We start from the raw sequence: 15,794 nt of genomic DNA on the forward strand, positions 1-15,794 counted from the left end.
CCGGGTATACCGGTCGAACTATTGATGACCTGCTAAGTGTCATAACTTATTATATTGCTGTGACCTTTGTATAGAAGTTACGCACGGTATGAGATATTTTATGCGCTAAACTAAAGGTGGCTTAAAGGGTGTAATTAATAGCTTTGGCGTAGCTAGAGATAGTTTACTCTCAGCGCTGGATTCACAATTTAATAGCCTCAAGCTATTGGATGATTCTCCAAAGCGTAAAAAAGCCACTGGTGGTAGGCAGCCTAGTGAGAACACCCCGCAACCCCCGGGAAGTGACGATCAGAGCTCCATCATGAAGCAGCGGTCGACCAGTTAATACTGAGCCTATTCTACCGGGACAAGTTGCCTCTGCCAGAAACACAATCGGCCGCACCAAAACCCCTAAAAGTGGTTCTGCTAAGAAAACAAACAAAAGAAAAGCGAGATTAAAATGCGCCACCTACCGGCGGTAGACAGATTTAAGCGTTATGGGCGTTAGAGTGGGCGTGAAAATTTTTTTTTTATCAATCGATAGGTATTTCGATAATACATTTCAGTTTTTAATCTAGCATGAAAATTGTTGTCGTCACAGGTTTGGGCGGTTTGTGGGCGTTAGAGTGGGCGTGGCAACCTTTATAGGGTCGGAAACTATTCCTTCTGCCTGTTACATACTTTCCGATGAATCTGGTATACCCTTTTACTCTACGAGTAACGGGTATAACAAAGGCCAAAAATATTACCGTGGAAAAAATGTATTTTTACCTGTGCCAGGAACACCTCTTCTTTTAAGGTCTCTGTTTCAAACAAGCTCATTCCAACCATATGTTCTGCAGATTTCTGGCCTGCACTTATGGTATTATAGGAACTCGAAACGAGAAATAGGAATTCAAGTAAAATAAAAAGACCTGTAGAAAAAAGACTCCCAGTAGCGTCGCACCTTCATCTTCTACCGTGGCATCTTCTTCAAAAAAATAAAAACTAGCTTAAGGCTTTCCTATCAGAATACCAGAGGCTTGCGTAACTAAGTTGAATTCAGATAGTCTTTCTTTTGCATCTCACATTATTGTGTTCACTGAGAACTGGCTAAAACCGGATATCCTACACTCCGAGATTTTTCCTGGTAAGTTCACCATTTATAGGCATGATCGACCGTCCAAGCGAGGAGGTGCAATCTTAATTGCCGTGGACTCCACCCTCAGTCGGAAGGGATATTGTTAAGGAATTCAATAAAAGCACCTACACAGAGAAAATAAAATACCAAAACTGGTCATGAATCGGGTATTTTTGCATATCAATTTTGATCCCTTATGTTGCCATATCATTTTCATATTTTCGAACATATAAAATTGATATTTTCGAACATTTTAATTTGGTATTTTTCATACCAGATTGATATGCGCACATATCAAAGCTGTGACCAAATTGTGGTATTTTTTAATATCAAACTGATATGCTTTCATATCAAACTGACATACTTTCATATCAGATTGATATGTTTGTAATATCAATATAAATCAGTTTTGCTTTTACTTTTTTGCATCTTATAAACAAATAAATATTGAAAACCCATAAGATCGCTGTAAATATTTATTTTTTATATATTTCGGACCAATTATAATAATAATTCCAGGACTTAGCAATAAATGACCGATCACGCTGTACTCGAATGCCTCCTATAGCTTTGCATCAGCGCCAGGAAGTCCTTCTTCTGTCCTCGATAGAAGTTTCCCAGCGAAGTGGTGGACGCCAACTTGCCCAATTCAGCATCTTGGCCAGCCATTTGACTCTGTTTTTTTTTTTTTTTTATTAAATAAGCTTAAATATATACAAGAATATAAGTGGTAGAAGAAGAGAAGAGGTAGAAAAAGTTCCGATCCCGCGGGACTGCCGCAAAGCTATACTTCGCGGGACGGATGGCGGTCAGGTTGCCGCTCGTCCTTATAACTCCATGCGTCGACTCCGTTCTCGACGCCTAAGATCCTTCAGGATGCCAGCGGCCATGTTGGCTATCGCGTCCCACTTGCTTTGATCTTCCAGCATGCAGCTGATCACGTTGTCCGCTGTCAGGTTACATACGGTTGTCGTTTCAGCTTCGGCTCGGTTCCTATCGTATAGGGGGCAGATGAATAGCGCGTGCTCCGCGTCTTCGATGCTTCCTGTGCCGCAGTGGTCGCAGTAGGGGTTTGGCTCGTGCTTAAACCTATGCAGGTATTCCTTAAAGCATCCGTGCCCGGAGATCATCTGCGTGAGGTAGAAGTCTACCTGTCCGTGTCGTCTCTGCAGCCAGGGGGTTAGACTGGGAATTAGCCTGTGCGTCCACCGCCCTGTGGTCGCATTGTTCCACCTCATTTGCCATGCCTCGATCGTGTTACCGCGTTGGGTCCTGCTTCCTCTGCTCCCAGTTCTTCGTTCTGCCGCCAGCAGGTCTATCGGTATAGTACCGGCTACCACTAGCGCGGCTTCCTCAGATACCGTGCAGAAGCTGCTTGTGATGCGCAGTGCGCAGCGTCTGTAGACAGCTTTGCACTGGCGGCTGTATGATGCGGTCTTCATAGCCTCGGCCCATATGGGCGCGGCGTACATTATGATAGATGTCACCACTGTCGCTATAATCCTTCTGCTGTGCTGCTTTGGTCCTCGAGTATTGGCCATCATCCTTGATATGGCTGCAGTCGATCTGGATGCTTTGGCTGCGGCATACGATAGGTGCGTCTTAAACGATAACCTGTGGTCGATCAGTACTCCAAGATACTTGATTGAGGCGCTTGTTTCTATTAGAGTTGATCCGACTCGTATTGTGGCCTTCTCCACAGTCTTCCTGCTGCTTATGAGCACTGCCTCCGTTTTGTGCTCGGCGACTGCTAACCCGTTGTCTGTGAGCCAGCACATAAGGGTGTCTATCGAGAGGCTGCATCTATCCGTGATCTCATCGAGGGTTTTCGCTACCGTTACCAGCGCTATGTCGTCCGCAAATCCCACAACTGTGCATCCTTCGGGTAGTACCTGCCTTAGGATCCCGTCGTACATGACGTTCCACAGTATCGGGCCCAGGACTGAGCCTTGAGGTACTCCTCCTGTCACCAGGTACTCGTGCTCTCCGGCATCAGAGGAATATGTGAGCACTCTGTCCTTAAAGTAGTCCGCTACGAGCTCGATCAGGTAGTTCGAGATTCCCATGTGCTGAAGTGCCTGCAGGACAAGGTTCCAGTTGGCAGAGTTGAAGGCATTCTTGACGTCCAGGGTGCAGACGAGGCAGTACTCTTTTGAGCCACCTAGCCACCTTTCTCCTTCGATTGCGTTAGCAGCCAGTTGGGTGACCGTTTGGATCGCGTCAATAGTGCTTCTTTTTCTCCGGAAGCCAAACTGGTGGTCCGATAACGCTCTGAGTTGGTCGAGTTCTTTTTCGAGGTGGGTGCAGATTATGCGCTCGAATATTTTCCCCGTTGTATTCAGCATACATAGGGGTCTGTACGAGGATGCGTCGTCGTTCAACTTGCCCGGTTTTGGGATAAGCACCAACCTTTGTCGCTTCCAACCTATGGGGAAGGTTCGTTGGGTGAGACACATGTTGTACATCTCCGTGAATATACCAGGGAAGTTTGCCACCAATGTGTGCAGTGCAGCATTGGGAATGCCGTCGGGGCCGGGGGCTTTTTCGACTTTGGTTTTCGTTAGCGCAGCCAGGACTTCGGCTTCGCTGGTGAGAACAGTATCGCCTTCCCCGGTAGCTTGCCAGGTAAGGGGCGGCTGGGTGGGGAACAGGGTGGACACTATTTGGCCAAGCTGTACATGGCCGGTAGGGGTCGGCTGTCTGTTGAGCTTACCCATGACCATCCTGTATGCTGACCCGAATGGCTCTGCATCCGCCGCTTCGCACAGCTCCTGGAAGCATCTGGCCTTGCTAGCTTTAATCGCGTTCTTCAGCACCTTTCTCTTAGCTCTGTAGGTTGATTCCCTTACCTCCTGGCTTCCGCGTCCTCTGCTTCTCTGACACCTGCGCCGGGCCGCTAGGCAGTCTCTCCTCGCGCTCCCTATTTCGTCATTCCACCATGGTACTGGTCTTCGCCCGTTACCACCTTTCGTGGCCTTCTCCATAGATGCGTCGCACGCATCCTTCACTCTCTCGGCTATGTTCCTCGCGCATGTGTTAGCGTCTCCTGTAACGCAGACGCCTTCCATGTGTGCTAGGAGGGACACTGTGTTCAGGGTATGTGCTTTGTATGTCGTTTGGCGGCTGCTTGGGGCGGTCAGTCTGGGGCTTGTCTGGGTGATGATCAGGGCGTGGTCGCTGTGGGTGTATATGTCTGACACCCTCCATACACAGTTGCGTGCCAGTTCAGGGCTAGCGAAGGTCAGGTCGATGATTGACTCCCGACCTGACTTGCTGAAGGTTGGTCTATTACCTTCATTGAGTAGGCATACGTTTAACGAAGCCACTGCCTCAAGGAGGATGGTTCCCCGCTGCGTCGTACTAGCGCTGCCCCATGTTGTGGACCATGCGTTGAAATCACCTGCGATGAGGATAGGGGACCTACCGCGTGCGTCATCAGCGATCTCCTGCATTATTGTTCTGAATTCGCTAATGTGTGCGCTCGGGGCTATGTAGCAGCTGTAGAATGTGATGCCTTTGATCTTCGCTCTGGTGTATCCCGTCCTGGAAGCCCTTTGCGATAGGTGTCCAGGGGGCTGCCCGCAGCTCCATATTGCTGCTCTGCCGTCCGAACTGCGTTGCCATACGCCTTCGTGCTTGTCCTTGTAGGGCTCGCTGAGTATTGCCACCTCAGCCTGCTGCTCGATGACCGTCTTTGCTAGCAAGTCCTGCGCCGCTCTGCAGTGGTTAAGGTTCAGCTGTAGGACCTTAACCATTCAATTTATCGTGCATGGCTCTCCGGTATTCAGGGCACGCACTGCTGAGGGTCGAGTGTTCGGCCTCTCCTCCAGATTTTCCGCTTCTTGTGCAGATGATGCATTTTGGTTTGCCCTGGGTACAAGTTTTATACTTGTGGCCATCCTTGCCACATCTGAAGCAGGATTGCTGCGTGTTTTTGGCTGTTGCCTCTGACGCTGGACATCTGGCTGACATGTGGCCTAATCCCATGCATTTGTAGCATCGCCTAGGCTCCACTTTCTGTCTTATGCGGCAGACTACCCATCCAACCCTGATTTTCCCCTTGTCGAGGATCCGCTGCGCATGCTCAGGTCTGAGGTGGACCGTCGCCGTTTGGGTTCCGCCATACGCCTTCCGCATCCTAGGTGCAGCGCCCGCCGGGATGTCGCACTCCTCCTCAGCGTAGACTGCCTGTAGAACCTCCTCGCAGGTGGTCATTAGGTCTAGGTCGCGGATTTCCACTTGCACCGTGTCTTCCAGCATAGCCACTTCGGCTTTGCCGCTGAAGGCCGACTTGATGGCAGTATGCAGTTTCTGCGTGGCTGGGTCTGAGGGTTTCTGCATCTTGAGTAGCAGACTCCCATTGGCTGTCCTGCGTATGCCTTGCACCCCATCCTTGAGCCCCTGAAGGGTAGGCTCGGTTTTGACCAACTTGAGCATGTCTGCGTACGTTCCTTCGCTGCATTTGATTAGGATAGCGTCAGAGCGCTGATTCCTGCGCTTCTCGGTGCGGCTCACGTGGTCTTTGCCTTCCCCAATACTCGCTGCAGTCTCGTGGGGCTTTTTGGTTTTACGTATCACCTGCTGCCAGGGCGGGTTTCTCGGCGCGACCCTGCCTGGGTTCCCCGCGCCAGTATGCGTTCTCTTTATGCCGGTGCCTTCTTGCCGTGGGGCAGAGAGCGATGGTGTTGTCTGCTGGGTTGCGCTGGCGGTCGGGCCCCTGGCTCGGGATTCATCCAGCGTCGCACTGATCATTGCATGCAATGAGTCGATCGTGGCCTGCGTGACATGGCGGACAACCTTCTTGTTGTTGCTCTTCGTGTCCGTGAACTTCGCGATCATTTCGTCGAGCATCTTGCCCAGCACATCGGTGAGAGCTGGGGCGCTTTTCTGCACCCGCTGCTTCTTGTTGGCTCCATCGATCGCCTCTTCAGGGCTGGTTGGTTCCCGACTTCTCTTCGGGGTGGTTTGCTCATCCTCGTTACTGCCGAAGTTGAACATTGGCCCAGTCACTTTGGGAGGCGCTGACACTGGGTAGGCATCGGGAGCCGGCTCCATCCCCGTTGGCGACCGCTGCACCTTCTGTTTCATCATCTGAAACTTCTTTAGCAGCTCTTCTTCTGCTCTAGCAACTGCAAGAGCCTGGGTCTCGTCATGTCCGGACGATTTCTCCTTATCCATCGCCTGCACTAGTCGGAGGTCCCTCGGTGAGCCGGGATTTCCCCCGGTTACTGCCTGATGGGAGCTATACCGCTCCGGCTCGGTCCCCAGAGCCCCGTTTGAGCTGGCGCCGCTATCGCGGTGGGGTTGGAAATTGACCGGTAACTTGGCTTTTTGCTCATCTACCCCTGTGTGTAGTGGCGGAGGTGGTTAGGTTGGATTTAAGGATTCTGGATTTGTGTGTTTTTATTTTAGTTTGATTTCCCGGGCAACAGACTTCGTAGAAGCTCCCGCTTAGCCGCTGTATAGCTCGGCGGGGAAAGCTTGCTGTTAAGCTAGCTGGTAAGCTCGCTGTTAAGCTCGCTGTTAAGCTCTCTGTTAGAAGCGGCGCTGTCCAGCACTGCGATCAGCTGATCGATGTTGTTTGCTTGTGCCGGAAAAACCGCGCGTGTGCGGCTTGTGGAAGCTGTGAGCGGCACCAAATATATGTGGCGCTCTGGAGTGGAGCGTTGCTGTGTGGGTGCGGGAGAGTGAGGATCCCCCCCTTCTGTCCACCAAGATTGGCCACCCTTTGCAACCGTAGCAGTGTGGTTTGTTGGCTGGGTAGAACCTTCCTGTCGCTTCTGTGGTACGTACCTGCAACCTGAGGTTGCAACGACCAAAAACTCGATGTATTGGCGACCGATGTTCAGGTCAACTTGTCGCCTGACGAACAATTCCATTTGACTCTGTGTAGTGCAGTGTGTGCAGTCAGTCACTGAAAAGCACGTTACAGTGTCCAAGAAATAAATATATTAGAATTAGACAAACATCAAGTAAGTACAATTGAAAATTAAATACTTACAATTTGCAAAAAAAAAATTATCAACATTTCGTAAATGTTTTACACTTTCATTTTTGTCAAATGTTGGAGTAACCGCGGCAATTCCGTCAAAAATATCTTTAGTATCCAACTAAATACCATAAATACACAAAAAATACGAAAGCAAAGTCAGAAAGTTTTTCGAAGACTTTTCGATGTTACGTTTGATATAAAAAAAACAGATACAATTAATACGAATTTATATTAACATGGTGCAAAATCATATCAGTTAGAAATGTTGATATGAGTCCGTATCATATTGATATGATTTCGTATCAGTTTGATATGTAAAAGGTGATATGTGAAAATTGAGGAGACAATATCAAACGGGTATTATTCCGTTTTTTTCTCTGTGTATAAAACAAAGCGGCGTCTGCATATTGGCAAGCCACTATTTAGACCTTGCCCTGATACCACCCCCCGTCGCTACATAGAGGAGATGCTCTTCCTATTTTCACAGCCTCGTCAACCTACAGCTCACAAAACACGCTGCGCTGTTTGTCCCTTCGAAGGTGGCCATCGCTATGAGACCTGTCGCGGACCCCAACGATGTCGTGCCCTTCGTAACTTCGGCGGAGGAGCGCAGCTTAGGCTGCGGCTTTGGCCGTTTGGAAGCTGGGCCATTCTGCAATATGGAGCTGGGGTCCGATTTGACTCCAGCATTCTTGGGCTCGACGTCGGGAATTATCCCTCTCGCCCATTTGACCATCGGAGGCTCGTCTTTTCTCTTACCTGGAGAGAGGTTTCACCAACACTCCAGGGCATGTAGAACCGCGTGGAATCCCGGTCTCCTTTTGTAGTTTTATTTAATGTTTCGTTCATGTTTTGGTCCCGCGAGCTAGCGGGAAGAGAGTTAATAATAGAAGGTCGACTGGTCAAACAGAATCCGCATATTAACGTCCGAGCTTCCCCTCCAACACGCATCTCGCGACATATACAATTGCACACCGGATTGGGGTGATTTTGTTAACTTGTCTGCTTCCCGATGGACTACCATTACTCAGCATCCGCGGCAGAGACATTACCTTACGGGGCCTGTTTCCACCCTCGTTCACCGGTATACACAGATACAGATTCCATAAAATCAAAAACAATTACTTCAGGGAAACGACTATTTAGCCATGGGTTAAACTTCAAATATCTTTATATTCTTATTTCGAGGCTATCGACTATAGCGTACTTTCTTGTTTTTGTCAAATTGTAGAGTTTTTCAAACTGAGGCTAGCATTTTACTGAATAATTTATTGCCTTTAAGTAGTTTCATTGCGGATAGCTTGATTATAACGTTAAAAAAAAGAAACACAAGGTTTAACATTTATTCACAAAAATGCTCAAAGTCTGCTTAACAAATTGGATGAGTTCCGGTATATTTTTGCTGGATCTGAGTTGATATTACCTTCGTGCCAGAATCCTGGTTAACAGCGCAAATAAGTGATTTGTTTATTGCCTGTGATGGTTTTGTTATGGGGGTGGTGTTAAGATATATGTCAAAAACAAGGAAGAACGCTATAGTCGAGTACCTCGACTATCAGATACCCGTTACTCAGCTAATGGGACCAAATGGAAAGCGAGATTGAAATGCGCCACCTACCCGTGATCTCAATGAATGGTTGTGTGGGCGGTAGACAGATTTAAGCGTTAGAGTGAACGTGGCAAACTTGTTTTTGGATCAATCGATAGGTATTAACAAGACTAATACATTTCAGTTAAAATTTTTACCTAGCATGAACACTTTAGGCGCCACAGGATTGGGCGGCTTGTGGGCGTGGCATATTCGCGTAACAAGCTTTCGCTCCGTACAAGGCTACGGAATCTAAATCTGAAATTCCAATTCTCTATCTTTGATAGTTTCAGAGATATCTACGTTTATATTTACGATTTTTTTGAGTTTGTGGGCGTTAAAGTGGGCGTGGCTTTTTCTTTGGGTCAATCGATAGGTACTGATGAGAACAATACATTTCAGTTAAAATTTGTATTCTAGCATCAAAACTGTAGGAGCCACAGTTTTGGGCAGTTTGGACGCCGGCAGGCGTCGACTCGGCTAGTGATCCTTGTCAAGAATATATATTGTTTGCTGAAGGTGCGATCGTCACTAGATGTTTACCTCGTTAAGAGGTGTTTTTGTTTGATATACAATTTCTTAATTTTTTACATTCGGCACGCTCCTTTTCAATTTGCTTGGGTTTAGCTGTACGATTTTGATAAAGTGTGCCGAATGTAAAAAAATTTTTAAAAAAAATGTATTTAGTAGACCGTATAATTAGAACTTTTGTTTGCTTGCCTCGTTAAGAGCTTATGTTTAATAAACCTGAAAGTTTCGTTTCAATCGAATATTTCTTTCCTTCCAAAAAAAGTCCTCGGAAAAATCGATTTTCCAACCTCAAGGGGTAAAGATAGTTGGTGGCCCTCGCGGCCTAACGGCTCGTTTAAAATGTTTTTAATGAAGAGACCTTAGAACACTAGAGGAGGACACTAACAGTTTGATCTTTAAAGGTCATCAGATGAAGATGTTGTGAATAAATTTCTGTCAACGTCAGACTTGATAAAATATTTTCATTCTGTTTGAGACAAATTATTGGTCGCTCGCGGGATTTTTTGTTGTAATTTTTTTCTGAAGCGAAATTTGAGCGAAACACGTACCTGGTTACTAGATTCGTCGGAAAGTATGTAACAGGCAGAAGGAAGCGTTTCCGACCACATAAAGTATAGATATTCTTGATCAGGATCACTAGCCGAGTCGATCTAGCCATGTCCGTCTGTCTGTCCGTCCGGATGAACGCTGAGATCTCGGAAACTATAAGAGCTAGGCCATTAAGATTTGGTGTGCAGACTCCTGAGCTTCTTACGCAGCGCTAGTTTGTTTCAGCAAAGTGCCACGCCCACTCTAACGCCCACAAACCGCCCAAAACTGTGGCTCCTACAGTTTTAATGCTAGAATAAAAATTTTAACTGATATGTATTGTTCTCATCAATACCTATCGATTGACCAAAAAAAAGTTTGCCACGCCCCTTTAACGCCCACAAACCGCCCAAGCCAGTGACGCCCACAATTTTAATGCTAGATAAAAAATTGTAACTGAAATGGATTTTTCTCGTCAATACCTATCGATTGATCAAAAAAAGTTTGCCACGCCCACTGTAACGCCCATAACGCTTTAATCTGTCTACCGCCGGTAGGTGGCGCATTTTAATCTCGCTTTGCTGCTTACATATTTCCATTTCCCTTTGGTCCCTTTAGCTGAGTAACGGGTATCTGATAGTCGAGGTACTCGACTATAGCGTTCTTCCTTGTTTTTATTACATTTTTAAAGAAATATTTTTTTGATCATTCCTATGGGAGCCACATGATATAGTTGTCTGAACCAGTCGTTTCAACTTATATACTAAACAAGAGTTTTGGGAAGCTTTCATCTCGAAAGCTTTAAAACTAAGAGACACGTTTGCGTAGAAACGGCCATACGGACATGGACAAATCACTCTAGTGATGCTGATCAATTTTAAACTTTATAATATTTTATGATATAACCTTAAATCTATTTTACTTAGACAATTTAAGGAAAGGCGAAGTGATTAGGGTATTAAATTACCTTTTAAGTGACATTGTATCATTAGTTGTTTAGAAACTATAAGCCTTTAAAATCTTTTTTATTACGGTTTTATATCTCGAGTTCCAAATACAGCAATAAAGTCCCCAAGACCCTAAAACCAAAAAAACAATTTTCATTTTGGAAAGGCCCCCTAAAATATTGATGACATAATTTTTGAACAAAGCATCGAATTTTGACTAATGAGGTGTCATTCGACGCGTACTTTCAGTACGAGTACAACTAGGCTTGTAAACTGGGCCATTTATTCCCAACGGCCAGATCAAATTTTCTTAATTTTTACTTTTACACGAGTTCATTTCCACAGCTCAAAGTCTCGATCAGCATTCGGATCGATAGCACAAGTGCTTACGGACGAAAAAGTCCGTCCTAGCATTATAATGAGCTTTTCTTAATAATTAATCAGCCGTTTTATAAATATATATAAGTCTTGTGGATGACGCGTTTGCATCCAGTGTCTGCCTAACCAAAGTCGTTGTTGCAGGATTTAAAAGGGCCTTATTTAGCTATTGAACAGCAGAGTGATTACCGTTAGCAGTGGATGCTGCAGCGGCAGACTAAATCTTTAGAGTCAGGTCGTTGACAGCAGCATCAACATCCAGAAAACAAACCATCGAATTTTGACAAATGAGGTGTCATACGACGCGTATTTTCGATACGAACACAACTAGGCTTAGCTTATAAAATGGCCATTTATTCCCAACGGCCCACAAGATCAAGTTTTCTTAATTTTTACTTTTACACTTTCTCTGCTTTTTTCTCTCAAGCCGAGAATAATTTTTAAAGTCTTGGTATGCAATCCTTTTAGTTTTTGCAATACCTTTCGATTGGTACGTTATTTTTGAGTTTATTTAAATGCGGAAAAAAATGTTATTACTATAATAATTTATATTCTTGAGGAAAAACTTCATTATGTTTGAGGAATATTATAAATATTAAAAATAATCATTATTCAAAAAAAAAATAAGGAAGAAGTTAACTTCGGCAAGCCGAAGTTTGTATACAATTGCATTTATAATTATTCCACTAAATTCGACATTCTTAAAAATACAAAAAAATAATATTCCCAATAGTATAAGATAATAAGTCAAAAAACACCATCGTATGGGAGCTATAAGATATAGTTGTCCGATTCGGCTGGATCCGACTACCTGCAAAAGACAGAAGACTTTTGGGAAAGTTTCAGCCCGATAGCTTTAAAACTGATAGACTAGTTTGCGTAGGAGCGGACAGACAGACGGACATGGCTAGATCGACTCGTCTAATGATGCTGATCCCTCACTGCGTTGCAAACTTCTGACTGAAATCATAATACCCTCTGCAAGGGTATACAAATGTGTATAAAACATTTTACTTTTTAAAACGTTTCAGCTCTGTTCTTGCACCAAAAACATTTTCTAGTTTTCTCTGTGTAGGGGTCCAACTCTACCAGGAACTACCATCATCATTCTTGGGGCATTTTGGACGTACACTAGTGTTATTATCTTGGAAGGTATAGGATATACTTGGCCAAGACACTAGTTTGCGTAGAAATGGACAGTCCCTCTGCAAGGGTATACAAATCTTTAGTTTTGTTGTTTTTGACCCACCCTATGGGGATACCTTTTCCCCACAACCAAGTCGAGAAGTGATAAGTCTTTAAGTACAAAGATAAGATCATACAAACAGACCTCGTATATATGTACATATGTACACAGAAACACATTTGTAAATTTATACGTTCATATCTACTTACATATGTGTGTATATACACATCGTTACATACATATGTATGTATGTGCAACTTGCCTAGGGGCCCACACGCTGTTTTAGACCGAAATACATACTCTTTGTTCTAAAATTGTATATTTGCTTTCCAACGTACATATGCACACACATATTCGTAGATACGTATGCTCCTATGTATACATATATCAATGGGACTACAAGTGAGAGATAATTCCAGAAAGCGTATGCACACGAACATTCGTTGTTTTTCACTCATTGCTGGGCTTGTTCATTTATAGCTCTCTTTCAATTTTAATCTTGTCCACCGGCAAGTTATTACTTTGGACTGATATGTTTTATAAACTATGTGGACTTGTGTGTTTATTGATCGTTGGACAGCAAGTCAAACCAGCAGTGGCTAATGGTGAGTACATGCATACTTATGCGTTGATACATACATATGTATGTATGCATGCATGTGCGCTGTGCACTTGAGCTTATGTACATTGTACATACATCTAAACACATGCTGTTACTGTGTTATGCGGTTCCCATCGCACCAGGAAATGTTCAAAAAGTGTGTGTATAAACACTATTTTGTAAATTCACTTACACACGAAAGTTGACCGTGAATTTAGCCACCATTGCGTGAAAAGGTGAGGGCAAGTCCGGTACGCATGCCTGAAAAATTGGGAGGCAACGCCGATTGCAAAAAATAAGCCAACTAGCTCTGCATTCAACAGGTTGTTTGTTAACTCATTGCACATATGTACATATGTTTTTCTTGTTGACTTTGATTATTGCAAGAGTATAATATAACATTGCCCACTTTCTTGTTTAATAAGAACACAGTTGCAATAAAAATTTGCACAAATGAATGTTTAAGGATCTTATTGAGTTTCGTGGGCAGTTTCCGAACGTTTTCACGAAATAATCCACTCACACAAGGCTTCTGATGATATGGACTGAAAAGATGGACCACTTTTCACTTTTATACCCGTTACTCGTAGAGTAAAATGGTATACTTGATTCATCGGAAAGTTTGTAACATGTTTCCGACCTTATAATTTATATATAATCTTGATAAGGACCACTAGCCGAGTCGATCTAGCCATGTCCGTCCGTCTGTCCCTTTCTACGCAAACTAGACTCTCAGTGTAAGGCTATCAGGATGAAACCTTCCCAATGGTTCATTTCTATTGCAGGAAGTATATAAGTAGGAACGAGCCAAATCGGACAACTATATTCTATAGCTCCCATAGGAATAAACCAAAAAATATTTTTAAAAATATATATAGCTTAGGTGTTTTTGACATATGAACTTCTTCTCCTGGGAATATCACTCTATTAGTATTTCGCAATTTCTAATATTTAAAAAAAATATGTAGAATACTTAAATCAAACAAAAACACCTCTCAGCGAGGTAAAAAATTGTGACGACCGCACCTTTAACACACAAAAGTTCTGATATCATAATTTGTGTCGCAAAATAATTTTACATTCGAAAAAATAATATAAACGCTTTCTAAAATTGTGTAGCTTTAGTGGCTCACAAGTTACGGGTGTACAAAATTGAGCTATTTAGAGCTGTTTTCCCGCCAAACTAGCTAGTTTTTCCTAAAGTGGTAGAACTAATGTTTCTTATATTGAGCTGTCTAACATCATATAAAAGTTCAAGGATCCTAAAACATCATTTTGGGACAAACGGACTGGCAAACAGAAATATTTTTATACCCGTTACTCGTAGAGTAAAAGGGTATACTAGATTCCCCAATCGTAAATATGAACGCAGATATCTAGGAAACTAACAAAGATCGATAAATGGGATCTCTGTTTGTTACGCAAATGTGCCACGCCCACTCTAACGCTTAAATCTGTCTACCGCCCACATAACCATATATTGAGATCGCGGGTAGGTGGCGCTTTTCAATCTCGCTTTGCTGCTTGCATATCTCCATTTCCAATTGGGGTACGGGTATCTGATAGTCGAGGTATTTATCCCCACCGGCCCCAACAGACCAAATTTTTCAAATCTTCACTTTTACACTTTCGCCACTCTTTCTTCCAAACTAATTGATTTTCTTAAAGTCTTGGTATGCAATCCTCTTTTTTTTGGCAATACCTTTCGATTGATGTATCACTCGTAACCATCGGACGATTTCTGTAGATTTTCATTTTTTCGTGTTTATATAGTCACTTTGTCACCACGTGGACTGCCGTCCACAGTGATAAAACCTTATCTTAAAATTTCTGTAACTAGTTTTTATTTTTTCATAATCGGAAAGCTCTGCAAGGGTATGGAAACTTCGGCTTGCCCAAGCTGGCTTCCTTTCTTTTTTTAAGTATTTTATTATCATCAAGCTATAGGATATATAGCGCTGTACAGGAATCTATAAAATCTGCATGCGTAATTCCAGACGGTCATGGCTAGATCGACTCGACTAGTGATACTGATCAAGAAGATATATACGGGGTCTGAAAGGCCCCACTGCGTTGCAAACTTCTGATTGCAAGGGTATACAAATTAAAGCTTCGGTGTTTTATAACATATTGACTATCATATATCTGCCATAGGAACGATCGAATAATTAAACAAGAGAGAAAGCTATTGTCGAGTTTGTCGGCTATCAGATACCAGATACTCAGATACTCTCGAACATCCCACTAAATCCACAGCATTACCTTAATCGGATGCAATCCACAATTTAACACCGCTTCTGCTCCTTACGTGACGGTTCCTGTGTTATTTTGCGTTGAACATTGTTGTACAGGATCCATTTTCATTCCAGTCACGAGCCGATCCAAAAAAGGTTTGTTTTCGATCCATCAAATTTTAGAAATTGCTGTTGTCATACGGTCAAGTTTGTTTTTTTCCGTCAACTGATTCGCTGTTGGTTTGTTGACGCTAATTCGTCATAAAGGGCAGATGGTTGATATTCGAATTTAAAATCTCCAGAATAAAATTTAAAGAACTATTTTTTTACTCCTTGGAGTGGTGGTTCGAATGACCTTCGCGAAGATTTTTCAGTTCGTAGTTCGTAATCATATTATCACGAATTGGTTTTGATTGGTCCGATCTTTATTCATCCCAAAATATGGATGATGCTATAAATATTATCTATACTACAGTAAATCGTTTTTAAACTATTGTGTTGCGTAATACTATCCGTCAGTCTTCAACAAGCCACTTTTGTTCAGTGACACACCTAAAAAATAAGAATTCCAGACTTTATAGGAAATTCAAAGATACCGGTTCTCAATCTATTTATTCTAGATAATTAAGTGCTCGGTCTAATTTTTCCGTGCTAATCTCTCTGTGTAAGAAAAACCATTTAAAATGTTGAAATTCATTGGGGCCTTATGC

General features: G+C 43.5%; 1 protein-coding gene across 6 annotated transcripts in view; it reads left to right on the forward strand.

Annotated features, from left to right (window-relative positions):
• The first annotated feature begins 12,632 nt into the window (after positions 1–12,632).
• Positions 12,633–15,794, forward strand: part of LOC108020338 (fibulin-1) — a 42,196-nt gene continuing 39,034 nt past the window's right edge. The window contains exon 1 of one of the 6 annotated variants that reach the window (XR_011604533.1): positions 12,633–12,854. Coding sequence is in view for 5 of the 6 variants with exons in the window: in XM_036813850.3 (XP_036669745.1) it covers positions 12,782–12,854 (73 nt within the window). In the remaining variant the exon portion in view is untranslated. The remainder of the gene's footprint in view (positions 12,855–15,794) is intronic. The other 5 variants (XM_036813850.3, XM_065867412.2, XM_065867413.2 and 2 more) reach the window with 5 other exon arrangements.

Source organism: Drosophila suzukii, chromosome 4, assembly GCF_043229965.1.
Source record: "Drosophila suzukii chromosome 4, CBGP_Dsuzu_IsoJpt1.0, whole genome shotgun sequence".
Lineage (NCBI taxonomy): Eukaryota > Metazoa > Arthropoda > Insecta > Diptera > Drosophilidae > Drosophila > Drosophila suzukii.